At 36.8% G+C, this 19,023-nt stretch overlaps 1 protein-coding gene across 1 annotated transcript in view; it reads left to right on the top strand.

The window, feature by feature from the left end:
• The window catches only part of TMEM26 (transmembrane protein 26), a 55,763-nt gene extending 39,110 nt beyond the window's left edge, over nucleotides 1-16,653 (top strand). The window contains exons 5-6 of the mRNA XM_046026182.1: nucleotides 10,565-10,641; nucleotides 13,570-16,653. Of these exons, the coding sequence (XP_045882138.1) occupies nucleotides 10,565-10,641; nucleotides 13,570-14,021 (529 nt within the window). The 3' untranslated portion in view covers nucleotides 14,022-16,653. The remainder of the gene's footprint in view (nucleotides 1-10,564; nucleotides 10,642-13,569) is intronic.
• The last annotated feature ends 2,370 nt before the right edge of the window (nucleotides 16,654-19,023 follow it).

Below are 19,023 nucleotides of genomic sequence, written 5' to 3'. Positions count from 1 at the left end.
CCGCTTGCCGGGAGCCGGCCCCTCCCCCCGCGGTCTATCTTCCCGTCGTTTTAGATTCACTTCTCCGCCAGTCCTACCTTTCAGAAAGTGGTTGATTTTCTGTTTCTAGAGTTGCTGTTCTTCTTCTCTTTGATCTCCCGTTGGATTTGTAGGTGTTTGCAATGTTTAGATAAGCTATCGAGCTGATCTCCTGCTACCTGATGTAGTCTCAGGCTGCTACTTCTCCGCCATCTTGACTCCTCCATGTTTAACTTATTAAGAAACTCCCAAACTGTTTTCTGAAGTGGCTGTACCTTTTTGTATTCCATTCCTTCACATCCTCACTATTTTTTTCAATATTTTGATTATGACCATTCTATTGGGTTCTTGTGTATCATATTGTAGTTTTCATTTCTGTTTCTCTAATGACTAGATGAACATCTTTTCATGTGCTAATTAGCTAATCCTATATCTTCCTTCAGTGAAGTGTCTGTTCAAATTTTTGCCCATTTTTGGGGGTTGGATTGATTTTTTGTTGTTGAATTGTAAGAGATTCTAAGAGTTCTTTATATTCTTTATATTCTGGACACAAGTCCTTCATTAGATACATAAATGTGAATTTTTTTCCCCAGTATACAGCTTGCTTTTCATTTTTGTCATTTTTTTAAATATTTTATTTATTTGACAGAGAGAAATCACAACTAGGCAGAGAGGCAGGCAGAGAGAGAGGAAGAAGCAGGCTCCCTGCAGAGCAGAGAGCCCCATGCGGGGCTCGATCCCAGGACTCTGGGATCATGACCTGAGCCGAAGGCAGAGGCTTTAACCAACTGAGCCACCCAGGCGGCCCTCATTTTTGTCATTTAAAAAGTCTTTTTAAATTTCTTTATTTAGGGGCACCCGGGTGGCTGTAAATCTTCTAACATTGTTCTTTTAATTTTTGGGAGCGAGGGGCTGTCCTAGGTCCTCTGTATTTCCGTTTAAGTTATGATCAGCTTGTCAAATTCTACAAAATAATCCTGCTGGAGTCTTGATAAGGATTGTATTAAATTTGAGCAGCAAACTATGAAGAAATGACATCTTAATTAAAGTCCTTTAATGTGTGAACATAAATTATCTCATCATTTATTCAGATATCCCTTAATTTATCTCAGCAATGTTTTATAATTTTCAATATGTAGGTCTTGTCCTGCTTTTCCTAAACTTATTCTTAAGTATTTTATTCTTTTCTATAGAATTATTTTCTTAATTTCATAATATCATTTTCATATTTTTATTGGTACTACATAGAAATACAATTGATTTTTGTATGATGATCTTGGGCCCAGCAATAATGTCAACTTCATTATTAGTTTTGTATATTCCTTAGTATTTTTGACTTACAGGATAATGCCATTTGTAAGTAAAGGTAGCTTTCATTCTTTCTAGTCTGTATGATTTTAATTATTTTTTTCTTATTTTATTACACTGGCTAGGATTTCTAGTAAAATGTTAAATAGAAGTGTAAGAGTGGGCATTTCAATCTCAAAGGATAAACATTCTGTCTTTCACTATTAAGGATGATGTGTTAGGTATAGGTTGTGCGCAGGTACACTTTGTAGATGCCCTTGATCATTTGGAGGAAATTCCTATTCATTTCTAGGTTACTGGGGGTCCCTTCCTTCCTTCCTTCTTTTCTTCCTTCTTTCTTTCCTTCCTTCTTTCCTTCCTTCCTTCCTCTCTCTTTTGGACATTGGATTTTGTTAAATTCTTTTTCTATTTTTATCAGGATTGTTATGTCATGGTTGTTTTCATTCTATAACTATGGTATATTACAACTTTCAGATGCTAAACCAACTTTGACTTCCTGGGATAAATCGAACTTGATTATGGTGTATAATGGTTTCAGTGATCACTGATATGGGTTTGCTTACATTTTATTAGTAATTTTTATATCTATGCTCATGAGCATATTGATCTATAGTAATATTTTCTAATGGTATGTTTTTGTTGTTTTAGTATTAGGATAATACTGGATTCAGTGAATGCCTCAGGAAGCATCCCTTCTTTCTTTATTTTCCAAAAGCTTTGTAAAGGATTGGTACTGTTTTTTCTTTGAATATTTTATAGACTTTACCTATGAAACCATCTGGACCCAGATTTTACTTTTGGGAAGATATTTTATTACAAATTCAGCATAATTATTTCACAATAAGCCTACTCAGTTATTCTATTTCTTCCTGAGTAAATTTTGATTACATTTTTCTTTTTTTATTCCTAAGAATTTTTCCATTTCAAATAAATTATCTAGTTTTTCATATAAAGTTTTTAATATTAGTTTTTTTTATATTACTCCCTTAAACTTGTGTCCGTTTCTATAGGGCCACTTATTATGCCCCATTTTATATTCTGAGTTGGTCATTTGTGTCTTCTCTGTTTTTTGTTTCTGGGTTTTTGTTTTTTTTTTTTTTAGATTCATCAATTTTGTTGATGTTCTAAAATAACCAACTTTTGACTTCACTGATTTTTCTCTATTGTTACTCTGTTCTCCATTTCATTACTGTGCTCTGATGTTTAATTTTTCCTTCCTTCTGTTTGCTTTGGATTTAATTTGCTCTTTTTTCCCCTAGTGTCTTAAGATGGAAGCTTAGATTATTGATTTGAGATCTTTCTGCTTTTCTAACATGACGTTCAAAGCTACATATTTCCCTCTAACTGTTGCTTTATCTGTGTCCCATAAGCTTTGATATGTTATCTTTTTGTTTAATATGGTTCAAAATATTTTCCACTGTGATTTATCTTTTGGCACATTGATTATTTAGAAGTAAGCTATTTAATTTCCGTATGGAGATTTCCTAAATTTCTTTCTGTTGTTTTCTATTTTAGTTCTGCTGTAGTCTTTAAATTATTTTAATCTTTTAAAATCTATTGACACTTATCTTATGACCTAGTGTATGGCTTATCCTGGAGAATATTGTACATATACTTGAAAAAAATATGTATTTATCTGTTTTTTGGTTAAGTGTTCTGTAAATGTCAGTTGTGTCATGTTGGTTATTAGGCTATTTAATTCTTCTGTATCCTTACTGATTTTTTGTGTAGTTGTTCTATCAATTTTTGAGAGTGGGACATTGAAATCTTCAACTCTAGGTGTTGAATTATCTATTTCCTTTCTCAATACTGTCAGTTTTTGCTTCAAGTATTTTGAGGCTCTGTTTTTAGGTGTGCATACGTTAATTTTTTAAAACATCCTCCTGAAGAAGTAACCATTTTTCATTATGAAATGTCACTCTTTCTCTAGTAATATAGCTCTAGTAATATGTCTGAAAGTCTATTTTGTCTCATATGAACTTAGGTACTCTATTCTCTTATGATACTGTTGGCATGGGATATTTGACTGTGATGTATGTCATTGTAGTTCTCCTTGTTTCCTTAACCTTACTACAACTTTGTTGATTGTTGATCTTGGATCTGTAAATTATGTTTTTCCTCAAATTTAGGAATTTTCAGTCATCGCCCATTCAAACATATTTTCTGGCCTATTCTCTTGCCCTCCTTATGAGTCTTCTATTACAAATAATATGCTTAAGTGTGTTCCATAGGTTTCTGACACTCTGATTTTTCTCCCATCCTTTTTACTCTCTTTTCATTAATTTGTATAACTTTCATTGATTTACCTTCCAGATCACTGATTCTTTCTTCTACCATCTCAAATCTATATGCAGACTCAAATTGTAAAGTATACCTATGAATTTTTCATTTTGGGTCTCGTATTTTCAACTATAGAATTTCTCCTTATTTTTACAGTTTATATATCTTTATTTAGATTATCTGTTTGTTGAGTCATTGTCATCATATTCTTCTTTAATTTGTGGAACATAGCTTTATTTTATTCTTTGAACGTACTTATAATAGTTGCTTTGGTGCCTTCATCTATTAAGCCCAACATCTGGACCCCATTAGAGTCAGTTTCTATTGATTTTTGTTTTTTCCTGAGTATAGGTCAGCCACTATTTTTTTTTTTTGCATGTTTTATATTTTTGGTGGAAACTGGACATTTTAGATTATATTTTTTAGCAATGTATTATCCTCAAGCTTCCCTGGTACTTTAGGTTTCTGAGTGTTGTTTTTGTTGTCTCAGTAAATTTTCTGAACTTATTCTAAGGAATCTCTCATCCCTAAGATTGTAGCCACTGATGTCTCTGCCTTTTTAATATTTTTTCTAATCCTTCTTTTGCTTGTTTGTTTCTAGCATGGCCTATTAGGATTGTAGCTATGACTACATAGCTTGTGATTAGCCAATGATTTGGACAGGATTTGTGATCAAACACTTCAAGCCCTTATCACCTATACTGTCTGCCAATGGATCTGTGTATGAGTTGGATAGCACATTTAAAATCAGAAAGTTTTCATATATACTCAGTTTTCAATTTCCACTGGATTTGCATGGATCTTCCTGACACATGTCTGGCATATGTGGAGATATTATCTAGCCCATCTAAGACTCTTATTTTCAAAATCTCTCCATTAAAATTCAAGTTAGTCTACCATTCAACCCAACTGGAATTGCAACCATAAAATAGCAAGGCTGTGGTCTCTCCCATTCATTTCCAACAAAGTTTATTACTCTTGCTGACCACATCTCTAAGGATAAGATCTCACAATCCACTCCAAGCCAAATCAGCACACTATAGCCATGAGGGCCCTCTGGTTTCCATTGTCAAACCCTCCCTGGTAAAACTACTATTCTACCAAGACAGCCTTAACATTCCTCTCAGTTTGGCTAAACTTTCAAAAGATCTGTTGCAACTAATGAATCATTGGAACAAAACATCAAAAATCAATGATGTACTATATGTTGGCTAACTGAACATAAAAAAAGAAAAGTTTTATGAAAAATAAAAATAAAAAATGAAGTATTTTTTAAAGTTTTTAAATAAAATGAGGATGGTGGTATAGAATTTTAAAAGTTAAAAAAAGATCTATTAATGAGTATAGACCTTTGACTTCCCTTTCCTTATAGCATTTACTTTAGAAAATTTGCAATTATAAGTTATTTCTCTGCCCCTTCAAGACTAAGTCTTCTTCCAACCTTTTTCTTATTTTACTACCCAGAAATATTTCTAATGGATGAAAGAGTCATCCTTTTGAAATGTGATCATCAAGAAAGATAGAACTCCTATCTCTCTTGTCTCTTTGTGATGTTAGAACAGTAACTTACATCAGTGCCAATTAGCAAACACACACACGAAAAAAATGGTCTAATCCTGGTGACCAATCTCCCCCTCTAATGTCCTTTAGTAGCTTTGCACTAGCTCACTCCAGTGCTTAAAACCTCTCTTGCCTTTTGTTTCAGTAGGGGTGAACTCAGTATTTCTCTCCTTTTGCAATAATCTACAATAAATTCTTCCTTGCCTGTTTAATTCTGTCTGATGCAATTTTTCTTTAACATAGCCAAGCTGGAGGGGTGTGAAAATATCCCATGGAAAAGAATGCCTCAAACTCCCACTCTTCTTAACTGAAGTTCTACCAGTTTCTCATAAATAAATGTTATTCAATTTGTTTTTTGCCTTTGGTTGATTTTTTAGAGATCTGAAGTGTTTATTTTTGACAATTTGTCAAGTATGTTTGTTGCAGAGAGGTTTTTGAACTTCTCATTCTGCTACAGCCATCCTCCAACACTTTTAACAATTCTGAATGTCAATATCATTGCCAGGAAGAGCTAACTGGTTATTTACACATTTGGAGATAATTTTTAATGTGCAGTCTTTTTTTGAACACAGATCATTTGTTAAAGAGGAAAAAGTCTGTTCTCATAACATTACTGTTATCTCACTGTATTTGACCACACAAAGGAGAATTTTCCTATGTTTACACTGTATTTTCTTTTCATTTAACTCTTTTTGCTTTTCTTCTAAGGTCAGTTAATACTTCATTTCTCATTTACTGTTTCTCTTTATTTTTTTCCCTTTTCTGAAGAGGTTGATGATTTTCTAAAACTAGGTGAATTAGGGGAGTCTGAGTGGCACAATCAAAATTCCAAATCTTGGTTTCAGCTCAGGTCATTATTTCACGGCTGTGAGATTGAGTCCTATGTTGGGGCTCTGCAATCAGTGTGGAGTCTGCTTGAATTTCTCTGTCCCTCTGCCCCTCTCCCCACACTCACACACATATTCTCTAAAATAAATAAATATTTTTTAAAAAGTAAAGTAAAAAGTAAAAATGAGGTGAATTCTATCCACTGGTTATCTCTTATCTATAGGAACATTTACATGTCCAAAAAGAAACAGTTAAGCAAATTAACAATGTATGACTTTATTTTTACTTTACAAACCCCAAAAATCGGGCGCACTGACCTACCAAATTCCAGTCTTTTATCCTCCTAATTTTCCAAGTAGAGAAGTGATACTCACATATATAATTGTATTTGTCAAGATCTTTGTCTCTTTATAAATAGAGCCCATTGTCTGCTTACATGCTTCTCAGTTGACATTTATGAAGACATTACAAATGAGAAAATGGGGTGAGACAATTAGGGGAGACAGTTACACAATGGAAATAATGTTGAATAAATTTGCTCCAAAATTCCTTCACAGTTTGAGTGATTGCCATTTAAGCTCAGTGATTTATTTACTTTCCTTTACCTTCCTGAGTAATGTTTACTATCTGACTTAGTACAAATTTGTTTGCTTTAAAATTTTTCTGGCCATTTTTTCCAGAGTTATTTTTGATAATTTTAGTAATATGTTTCTCAACACTCAGAGTTTCCTATATTTTGTGTGTGCTCAGATACTGCATATGCAAAAGATATATGTTTATACTGTAGGGTTAGAATTTGGCTTACTAAGAGCTAGTGTTTGTTTATTATTTATCCTTATTTTGTAAAATGATAGAATTAAAACAAAAAATTTAAGAGATATGTTCACATAATAAAAATACTGCTGCTAACATTGCTGCTGCCGCTGTCGCTTGCTACTACTACTAGGTAATGTTTGTCTCTCTCTGCTCTCCAAGTACTGTTCTAGGGTTTTAGTTATGATAAGTTATTTAGTCTTTACAATACACTATGAGGTAGATACTGTCATTATCACCATTTCATAAGTTGAACTGTGGCAGACAAGAGAAGTTGAGAAGGTCTCAAGGTTATATGGTAATAAAAAATAAAACCTAACCTGCATAATTAGTCTGTTTGAAGTGTTGTTCTAAGAGCTTTATATGTTTAATACATTTTTATAATATACTTAATGTAATTATCATATAAAATCTAGTACCTATTAAATTATTATCGTTATCCTCACATGGAATATGGATAAACTAAAGCATATAGATGTGAAATTACTTGTTCATGTTCATGTATCAGTAAATATGGATCTGGGACTGAAGGCCCACATCCTAGCTCTCTAGTGAGGGTTGGAGCTGGTATTTGAACTCCAGCAACCTAGCACCAGACCTTGTTCTTTACCATTGCTTCCTGCTGCCTTGCAGACAAATTGCATGTGGGTTTCTGGTAGAATTATTGAAGTTTGGGATTAGAAGAAACTTCAAAAGTAGCCATCTATTGAACAATCTATTTTACATCTGTTGCAAAATCCTCTCCAGAATTTTCTCAACAAATTTTTGTCCAGACTTTCTTTGAAAATTTTCACTAAACCTCAGGGCAACTCATTCCATTTTGAGTTGGTATTATTAGAGAGTCCTTTTCTCTATTGTGATAAAATTTGCATTCTTATAGGCACCACTAAAGTTCTTTGAATCTGAATTGGCCTTCTGAAGTCACAAGAAATGTTTAATTCCTTTTCCATATGATAGCCTCTGGTTTTTTTTTTTTTTTAAGATTTTATTCATTTATTTGACAGGGAGAGAGAGATCACAAGTAGGCAGAGATGCAGGCAGAGAGGGGGAAGTACGCTCCCCGCTGAGCAGAGAGCCTGATGCCAGACTCTATCCCAGGACCCTGAGATTATGACCTGAGCAGAGGCTTTAACCCACTGAGCCACTCAGGCGCCCCCATATGATAGCCTTTTAAATATATAAAATTTCTTGAGCTATCCCACATATAACATGACTCTGAGATCTCTCACCATCCTAGCCTCTCTCCCTTAGACCAAAAACTTTATAAATTTTCCTCCTAAAACATTAGGCACAATATATAATATTTCTGATATATTCTGAACATTATAGATACAGCAGGGCTAAAACTTTCTGTTTCCTTTATGGAAATAGTGTAGTACCATGGTTAAAAGTGTGGATGCTGAAACAAGCTATCCAATTCTGACTTCTGCTTCCCACACTTAAAATAACCACATTACTTTGGACAACTAGAGTCTCTACAACTCTATGCCTCAGTTTCCTCACTAGTCAAATAGGGACAAGTATAATTATTTTGTGAAATTGGTATGAAGATTAAGTATGATCATAGTTAAATCATTAGAAACTTCCTGAAACAGTATGAGTTCAGAAATTGTAAGTAAAATTATTTAATAAGTCAGCTACTTATTGAAGGTCTATTATGTATAGACATTGACATTGCAAAGATGGAATAAAGTTATAGACTCCATTCCCTAGATATCTCCACTTAAAATTCTAGACTTTATACTTCTTATGAAATGACCTATGATTACATTTAATTTTGGAAAGTCGTAAATCCATGTCATACTGTGGACTTATAATTAGATAATAGTAAGGGAAAATCCTTGAGCCTTTTTTTATGGCAGCTGCTGTATAATGCTACCTCTTCTATCCTGTTCTAGGTCATCTGGTTATATCTTGTCAGGATCTTTTGAGATCCTGATTGTGTCTTCTGGGGTAATTGTTATCTACCCAGCCTCGATGTCATGTGTGCATATGAGAAGCCTTCCGTCAATGTGGCAACCAAGTCATTGGTGAAATGTGAAGTGGAATCGAATCAAAGGCAGAGCCTGCAGCAACCCTTAGAGAGCTCCCTTTGGGGAGTCATTTACACAGTTAAGAATCCACCTAACTGTGCTTATACCCAGAACATTTCTTAATCTTGTTAATAAGAACACTGTGGGAGGCCTTTTCACAAGCCTTATTTAAACCCAAATGTCTTTTATTAATTTATATAGCATTACTTGCTTGGTAATCCTAACTCTATTGGAGAGAGAGACAGAGAGAGGAAATCTTAGTATGCTGAGTGTAATTGTTCCAAGTAACCCGTGCTAATGCCTAGTAATTATTGTCTTCTATAAGGGCTTTCAGAAATCTTTTAAATAACCACTTATATAACCTAACTAGGGATTAATTGTAAATGTGCATTTTGTACTTTAAGCTACACTTCTGCTTCATTTTGAAAATTAAGACTTTATTTATTTATTATTTTTTGTCATCACCCTTGTCTCTGCCACCAACTGCCAAGATAATGAGGCTTAGAAATGTCATTTACAATTTCTCTCATAGTTTTTGAGATCCAATTTTTCCAGACCTCAATACTTGAAGCATTTAAAGATATCTCTTGCAACCACCTCATTTATATTTGGTTTCAACCTGATGCCTTTCTATCCCCCTCCAATCTGAAAATCTCTCTTGACAAAGAAGTTGGCAATAAAATCTGCAATTATACCACTAACCTCAAATAGCTACCTTCCTTTGTATTTTTGCTAATTTTGATATTTCTTTAATATCCTTTGTATTTTTATAACATCTGTTCTTTCTGACTTCAGTCTTCAAGACCATTCTCATAGGTCAGTGACGTTTGTATATTTGTATATTTGCCAAGTATGGCCCTTCTTTTGTACATTCAGTAATTTCTTCCATAAATATTTGTTGAGGTTCTGTTATTTGCTGTTCCAGGCATTGGGGATTCAATAGTGAATGAAACTGTCATATTTCCTGACTTATATCCTAGTAATTGGTGTAAATTTTTTATTATTGGATTTATCTTCCCACTTTCTTTTCCCGGCTGAAGGTAGTTTTCTTTTATGTATTGAACTTTTAATTTTTGGGCATCATGTAGTCCTTTTGAGATGTATCTTTTTTTTTTAAGATTTATTTATTTGACAGATAGAGATCACAATTAGGCAGAGAGGCAGGCAGAGAGAGAGAAGGAAGCAGGCTCCCAGAGAGCCCTACGCGGGGCTCGATCCCAGGACTCTGGGATCATGACCTGAGCTGAAGGCAGAGGCTTTAACCCGCTGAGCCATCCAGGCGCCCCTTGAGATGTATCTTTAGGTTAGCGTATCATGATCTTAGGAAAAAATTTTTTTAATTTTCTCCTTGAAAATTCTTGAAGTCAGCCCTCTGAATTTCTGAGTCAAAGTCTAACATTTTTCCTAGCATCTATCTCCAATAATGTTTCCATGATTTTGTAAAACTAAAGACGACAATTTGGGACAAAGAGGCTTTGCCATAATTTACACAGATGTTGGCACATGTGGAAGTTGAATTTTAAGTCTCGGAGTTTTCTTACTTCTTCATTACTCCACTATAATCATGAATCGATTTTTTTCATGGGTTTCTTATATCACCAAGATATTTTGACAACTCCTGAGAGGTTTATTAAGGTATGCTCAAATATGAGGAAAAAGAGAAAATATTTCTTTAAAAATGATCATATTTTTATTACTAATTTAAAATTTTGTCTGTGTTCTAGGAATAGTCCTGCCCTAGTCTATGCCATCCTTGTCATATGGACCTGGAGCATGCTGCAGTTTCCACTCGACCTGGCAGGTAAATGTCTCGATATTTGCTCAAAGAAACAGAAAATTATAACTCCTGATTACAAGCTATAATCAAGGAGGCATTTGAGAAGATTATCATTTTTAATCATTTTGATATCCCAGTGTTAGTTCTGGTTCAGTTTGGAAGAAAAGTTGACTGACACTCAGGAAAACCGCTAGTGGATCCATTCTGGGACCTGGTGATCCTGTGAGAGTTTCATGTACTGGAGCACAGCTTTACACTCACTTCAAAAAGTGGTTCCATCACATGTGCATTGTAAAATCTCCCACAAATTACGTAAGACCTTTGTGCCTCAATTTTCACCAATGAAATGGGACTGTTAATCCTAGTAACTAGAGTTGAAATTTCTTGTGATGACTAAATAAGATGGAGTTTGTGAAGTACTTAGCACAGTTGCTGGGATACAAATGTTACCTCTTGATATTTTCAGGCCTCGTTTTCATTCTTTTGTCAGACCCATATCTTAGAATATCACAGGGAGTAAGAGCAGTTTTGGGGCCACAAGGAAAATTAAAATTTTCCTCAGTAGTGACCCTTAGAATTCCATTGGTCATATTAATAAATGCATCAACTCCTAAGACTTTGTAAGAAGAAACTGTTTACCAAGCATATCGTACTAATGATGATCTAGAGCTGCTTGTCCCATACAGCATCCACTAGCCACATGTGGCTGTTTAAATTTAAATTAATTGAAATGAAATAAAATTAAAAGTTCAGTTCCTCAGTCACATTAGCCACAATTCAAGTGCTCAGCTACCACGTATGGCTGCTGTAGCAGGCAAGGCGTTAGGCAGAACATTTTTTATCATCACAGGAAGGTCAATTGGACGACATTCATCTGGAGTCATCCCCTAGTAATCCAGGAAAGATACCTGGAATTCTGACTTGAGAATTCTCCAGGATGCTACTTTACCCTGAAGAAATTCTAGGATTTAATAATTACATTTTCCTTAAGCCTGACTTCTTTTTTTTTTTTTATGGCACCCTACTCGATGGCCTCAGGATTAAAATTAATCTAAAACAGAGATATTTAATCTTTCTGCATCTTCTTTTGGCTTACTTTAATAGGCCCAGAGTTTTCAGAGACCATTTTAGAATTTAGCAAACACTCTCTGAAACAAAACTGTCATCAAAATAGATGGAAAGAATGGGAGTGGATTTTTAGAAATACCCAAAATCTAATTACCGGTTAATAATTACAAACAAATATATGCTAATAACACACACACACACACACACACACACACACACACACATTTTGTTGTAATGTGCCCAAGGTATACCTCTTGATCAGGTGGTATTTCCTGACAGAATATTTGGTACCATCACTTTAGATGTTGAAGAACACTCTTAGGAGGTCCCCTTGGAACCATTTCCTGACCCTAACTTCTTAAGAGAAGCCACTGTTGGGGCACCTGGGTGGCTCAGTCAGTTAAGCATCTGACTCTTGTTTTCGGCTCAGGTCATGATCTCAGTGTTGTGGATCAAGCCCTGTGTAGGTTTTGCCCTCAGCAGGGGGAGTCTGCTTGAGATTCTCTCTCCCCATCTCTCTCCTCCTCTCCCCTCACCCTCTAAAAGAGATAAATAAATCTTTTTTTAAAAAAGAGAGAGAGGCCACTATTGATCTTATGTTGGTTTTTCTTTTTTTAATCACACTGTTCCTCCTCACCCTCCTATATCTTGTGGTTTATAGCCTTGCTAAGAAAATTTTTATTTGGGAAAGAAATTGTATAAACTTTCAGGGGTGATAATGTTATGCAGCTGTTTGAAAAACAAAGACCAAATGTTACTTCTGACTAAATCACTATTGTATTTTCCAACAAACAGTACATTATGTTCACCCATATCAAAGGAGCTTCATAATATTTGCAGGCTCCAGTAGACGAAGGCATTCTTTGTTTGAAAATTCCAAATGGAAGGCTTCATTATTATAAAGGATTATTTTATGCCCTTGACCTTGAATTAAATTAGCATTTTAGAAATTAAAACAAAAAGGTTCATCTGTTGATTGGGCCTCCTTTTGTTCAACTGGAAAATCAGTAATTATATCCAGTGTTTCTTATAAACCGTGAAATGAAACCATACGGCATTAGACAAAATAAAATAACAATGGCATTTATTTTGGGCTTTTGTCCACCCACCATTAGGAAAATATGTTTAACATGAATTAGGTTTGAATTTGAATTATAAACACTTGCATTTCCACAACATAATTTACACGTGTGGCTAAGTGAGTCAACCAGGAAACAGGTAAATCCCAAAGGGAGGATGCAGAAGGATCCCAAACTCAGCATCAGCTAAGTCATTCATTATCCCAAGGGAAAGAGAGAAGTGATAAATCAGAGAGGAGCCTAGGGTGTTACTCTCATGGAAATAAAAAGAACCAAGGGATAGGGGCCCCTCTCGTCACAGACATCGTTGTTTCCTTGGTTTTCTAAGGAAAAAACTGGGGCCAGGAAGGTTAAGTAACTTGGCTGGATCTTACTAAGAAAAAAACCAAGGCAGCCAGGCTATCTGTCTTGAGGCCTAAAATGCCCTGCTGTGCTGTCTCTCAACACTGCAGACCCTAGGGACTGAAAAGGTGGTGTGGTGTCCCCAGGATGGGGACTAGAAGGTGATCTAAAATTTGTGATATGGATGCAAAGCTGAGGACTGGCTTTCTTTTGTGTGTTTTATTGAAATAACAACAGACAACTGATTTTAAACATGAAATGACCATGGCTGTTAAGTGGTTAAGGGGTGGCTAAACGTGGTGTTCAGTGTTAAGGGTGAGCTCACTCATTCCCCCTAGAATTAAACTATAGAATCAGTCCCAACTGTTAAGTAGTACAGCCCCCATCGTTGATGACTTGTCCCCATTTCATTCTGTCTTACACATTTCAGAGGTGCACTAATTGGTCTGTCTTGTGTTCTCAGTACAGCATGTGGTCTGCCCCTTGTCCACAGCAATGAGGGGGTTCCCCAGCTTCTTCTTTTGCCAATACAGCGCTGATCTTTGGAACATTGGGATCAGCATCTTCATACAAGACGGCCCCTTCCTCATCGTGCGTCTCATACTGATGACCTACTTCAAAGTCATAAACCAGATGCTGGTGTTCTTTGCCGCCAAGAATTTCCTTGTGGTGGTGTTACAGCTCTACCGCCTGGTGGTGCTGGCGATGGATGTCCGCGCATCCTTGCTACAGCAGCCCGGAAGCCTGAAAGCAAAACACCACTGCCCGTGTGAACCCACTGCAAGTGGGATCTTACCTGGAGACCCAGAGAGCGGCTCTAAGGGCGACTTGGGGGTCCCCTTGCAGGCCTTGCCAGTCACCCCTGAGGACTCTCAGGCCACCCATAGCTCCTTACTGACAGAAGGCAGACGCTAGAACGTTTGACTTCCTGGTCCTTCTTACGGACAGAATCTCCTCTCTCTCCCTCTTTTTTAACTTTGGCATATAATAATTTTCAAAAGAACAACATAAAAAGTGATCTTAAACCAAAGCTGAGGAATTTTCTTTTTTCAACTGAATGGAAAGAACTTTGATTAGTGGCTATCGCTACAACGTCGGTGCGATGGTATCAGATGTTACCGTTGTTCAACGACTAAGTGATTTGTTTGTCTTGAACTGTTTGAAAAGCTGTGGACAGGGTTACAGTGACATGCCCTCAAAAGATTTAGTGCAGACAAACTGTCACGGCTGTTACCTGAAAATAGAGAAGCTTTGAACTTCGGCTTCATTGTCAGACTATCTCATCTGATCTTTCCTGCAACGTCCCTGACATAAAAAAAAATGTACATTCAGTGAATGCAGAGCAAATGAAGGGAAAAGTGCTTTTAAAATTACCTCACTGTGAGCTGGAAGCAGTGAAAATCTCTGCCCAGCTTCCCTAGCATTGAGAGCCCTCTCCATTGCTGCACAGACCTTCCCAGGAAAATCATTTTTCTGGGCTGATGTGGTATTCTGTCATGGTGCATATGCTCTTACAGAAATTTTATTGCTTTTGGCTTGGGCACTGCAAAATTCACAGCAAGCCATTTCGGTTGTGAGGCAGGAAATACTGGTAATGCTAGCAAAGTCACAATTTCCACTCTGAGACATGATTTGCAGTATTCGTCAGTATTTTTCTTAACTCTACGTTGCCATTTTCTGTATTGCCAAGTCGAATTATGTGGGTTGATGCAAGGAAGCACTGAAACAGGGAGTAAAGGTGTTTCAGGCCCTTTAAGTGTTACCATAGTTTCTGGAGTCAGCCAGAGGTAGACGGAACCCCTCCTAACTGCCACTATAGGAGCCTGAGTTGGCCTTTGGTCTTTGGTAAGGTGTTGGGGATGGAGGCTTGCATCAGCCCGACACGCAGCCAGCAGCCCTTGACTGGTGACCGGGTGCAGAGTATGCCACGCCACGGCGTTGTGGAAATCAGGAAATTTGCTTTTCTTGCCTGCATTAAGAATTCACCTCCCCGGTGTTGAAATAGACGTTCTTTCCCCTTACACACCTCTGTACTTTGCAGATGGAGGTCATTCAGAACATTTTTAAATGATTTTTGCTTTTAAAGATACAGTGTGAAAATTTACCTGACTGTATAGCAATGATTACATTTGAGGCGAGCAGTTACGAAACTGCTCTTTTAGGGTTCAAAGCGTAATTCCTCCTTGTTGTTATGCTGAGGAATTCAAAGGGACATGAAAGATAAGACTGGAGTATGACCTTAAATTGGGTGTGACTGTTTGACAACCACTGGGGACAATTTTATCTATAAATCTGTGTGACAGGATATCTGTTCAAAATATTTGATTCAACGTTTCATAGGCAAATTCTATTTTTATACAGAGAAATTAATATTTTCCACTCCTTGGCTTTTTCAGTGCCTGATAGCCTGTTTTTATTTCATCCTTTTCTTCCTTGTGTTTCTAATTTTAACAGTATGATGATTGTAAAATTACACATGAGACAAGTGGAATACATTTATAATTTTCATAATAATTTTATGAACGTTAAGATCAGGAAATTATATTTATATAAAGAAAAGAACTTGACAACTTTTAAGGGCATGTTATTTAAAATGCTTAGCAATTGGAAGCAAAATAATAAGTGTTACTATTTATAAAAACGCCTCAGCAGAATCTGTTTTTCTGTTGACTATTTTATGTTGAATGTTTTCTTCTACAACATGTATGTGCTGCTTATTATTGCAGATTTGCTCATGGCATACTTTTCATGTTTTAATTTTTTTCTTCCAGCAAAACAAACATTGAGCATCTAAAAATAGATAAACTATAAAGTAGTACGGCTGTTGCAAGGATATTTTTAAACGTTTTCAAATCTGAGACTTGGCTTGGCTTCGTGAATGAGTTCCTAGTTGCAGTAAAGTATTTTGTAATTAGCACTCCTCCAAAGGCCTGGGAAATGGGAAGTCCAGAGTCTGGCTTTACTTAGCGTTCCAGGAAGGCAAAGGGCATGGAGGACCATCTCGGCAATGAATGGTGGCAGAAATAGACACACGCTCCACAAGGTTTTCCAGGAAAATCTGTGAAGGGCAGCATTTGTTAACCGCGGGAACCTCTACTCTCATGGACTATTTTTATAGTCATTTAGTTCATTTAAAAACAAAATCTAAATCCAGGTTGTATATCTAAGACCGCTGATGAAAGAGTTAAACTTGTATTCAGTAATTGTTTTTATTCTAGATTGCTAAATGTTGTAGTGTTTGAAAACAGTCCAGCATTTCCTATAAAGTGATTAGAGCAGCAGTTACCATGCGTAGATTGACAACCCAGGACCTGCTTCTGTGGTATGTGTAAGCTGATAACTGTTCAGATCATCTGTACGATATGTCGCAAGCCATACCTCTCTACGATCCCTCACAGACCCACAACACACCAATCCCCAGCCAATGAGGAGAGTGGCTCCTTTGTGGTGGTGGTGTTATTGTTGTGGTTGTTGTTACCTAATTGCTTGATCGAAGTTCAGTGAAATGTCTTTCCTAAAAACATATCATTCTACTCATGAGGAAACACAGGGTACATGTTTTTTTTTTTTTTTTTTTTTTTTTTTTTTTTTTTTTTTTTTTTTTTCCATTTTATTTATTTTTTCAGCGTAACAGTATTCATTCTTTTTGCACAACACCCAGTGCTCCATGCAAAACGTGCCCTCCCCATTACCCACCACCTGTTCCCCCAACCTCCCACCCCTGACCCTTCAAAACCCTCAGGTTGTTTTTCAGAGTCCATAGTCTCTTATGGTTCGCCTCCCCTCCCCAATGTCCATAGCCCGCTCCCCCTCTCCCAATCCCACCTCCCCCCAGCAACCCCCAGTTTGTTTTGTGAGATTAAGAGTCATTTATGGTTTGTCTCCCTCCCAATCCCATCTTGTTTCATTTATTCTTCTCCTATCCCCCTACCCCCCCATGTTGCTTCTCCATGTCCTCATATCAGGGAGATCATATGATAGTTGTCTTTCTCCGATTGACTTATTTCACTAAGCATGGACTTCAAGCTCTATTACAAAGCTGTCATCATCAAGACAGCATGGTACTGGCACAAAAACAGACACATAGATCAGTGGAACAGAATAGAGAGCCCAGAAATCGACCCTCAACTCTATGGCCAACTCATCTTCGACAAAGCAGGAAAGAATGTCCAATGGAAAAAAGACAGCCTCTTCAATAAATGGTGCTGGGAAAATTGGACAGCCACATGCAGAAAAATGAAATTGGACCACTTCCTTACACCACACACGAAAATAGACTCCAAATGGATGAAGGACCTCAATGTGAGAAAGGAATCCATCAAAATCCTTGAGGAGAATGCAGGCAGCAACCTCTTCGACCTCAGCCGCAGCAACATCTTCCTAGGAACAACGGCAAAGGCAAGGGAAGCAAGGGCAAAAATGAACTATTGGGATTTCATCAAGATCACAAGCTTTTGCACAGCAAAGGAAACAGTTAACAAAACCAAAAGACAGCTGACAGAATGGGAGAAGATATTTGCAAACGACATATCAGATAAAGGGCTAGTATCCAAAATCTATAAGGAACTTAGCAAACTCAACACCCAAAGAACAAACAATCCAATCAAGAAATGGGCAGAGGACATGAACAGACATTTCTGCAAAGAAGACATCCAGATGGCCAACAGACACATGAAAAAGTGCTCCACGTCACTCGGCATCAGGGAAATACAAATCAAAACCACAATGAGATATCACCTCACACCAGTCAGAATGGCTAAAATTAACAAGTCAGGAAATGACAGATGCTGGCGAGGATGTGGAGAAAGGGGAACACTCCTCCACTGTTGGTGGGAATGCAAGCTGGTGCAACCACTCTGGAAAACAGCATGGAGGTTCCTCAAAATGTTGAAAATAGAACTACCCTATGACCCAGCAATTGCACTACTGGGTATTTACCCTAAAGATACAAACATAGTGATCCGAAGGGGCACGTGTACCCGAATGTTTATAGCAGCAATGTCTACAATAGCCAGACTATGGAAAGAACCTAGATGTCCATCAACAGATGAATGGATAAAGAAGATGTGGTATATATACACAATGGAATACTATGCAGCCATCAAAAGAAATGAAATCTTGCCATTTGCGACGACGTGGATGGAACTACAGGGTACATGTTTTAATGATGTTGCTTGGAAACAGAACCATGGCATGGGTTTTCTTTTGACCCTGACTAGATGAGTCCCAAAGGACATGACTTCCCATTGCAAGATCCTTAAACTGTCTTTATCTTTCATTATTCTGTGAATTTTTATTTCAGCTGGAACTGCTAACATAGGAAAATAAAAATTTGTATTGACCAATAACATTCTAGCTAATCTTCCAAAATGAAGACTCTTACACAAATTTACCGGTCGGACCTGTAGTGCTTCCGCTAATATGTCGCAGCACTTCAGGCCCTGTAAAACCAGAAAAACACAACCAAGAAGCATTGGGATTCTCTACTGTAATATTAATTGTGGATTTGTGACTTAATAGAAAGCTTCCAAAGTTCTGGAAAAGCATGCATTATAGGTGCTCATGGTTTAAGTTTCCTCCAGGGTTTCAGATTTCAGCACTGACATCTATTCCCTTTCGCACTTAGTTTCAATTCTTAATCTATTCTCTGGTTAAGAGAGAGAGAATTGTAGAAGGCCAAGTGTCTGTCCATCTTCACTCTGCTTTGGCGACAGGAAAGTGAAATGCTGAAATATATTGCAGAGACTTAACGATGTACACACAAAAAATCTTGAATTATAAGAAGAGACTGTTACTTTTTTGTTTTGTTTGAGGTTTTTGTTTTGGTTTGGTTTTGCTAATTTCTTTGTACTTTGGGCCATTCTGATCCACTCTCGCAAATATCCTATTTGGGGGTAAAACTCGGCAGCTGGAGGAC

The sequence above is a fragment of the Meles meles genome, chromosome 13 (genome assembly GCF_922984935.1).
Source record: "Meles meles chromosome 13, mMelMel3.1 paternal haplotype, whole genome shotgun sequence".
NCBI classification, from domain to species: Eukaryota; Metazoa; Chordata; class Mammalia; order Carnivora; family Mustelidae; genus Meles; species Meles meles.
Note: the sequence above shows the minus strand (reverse complement) of the source record. Positions and strands in the feature narration are given on the sequence as shown.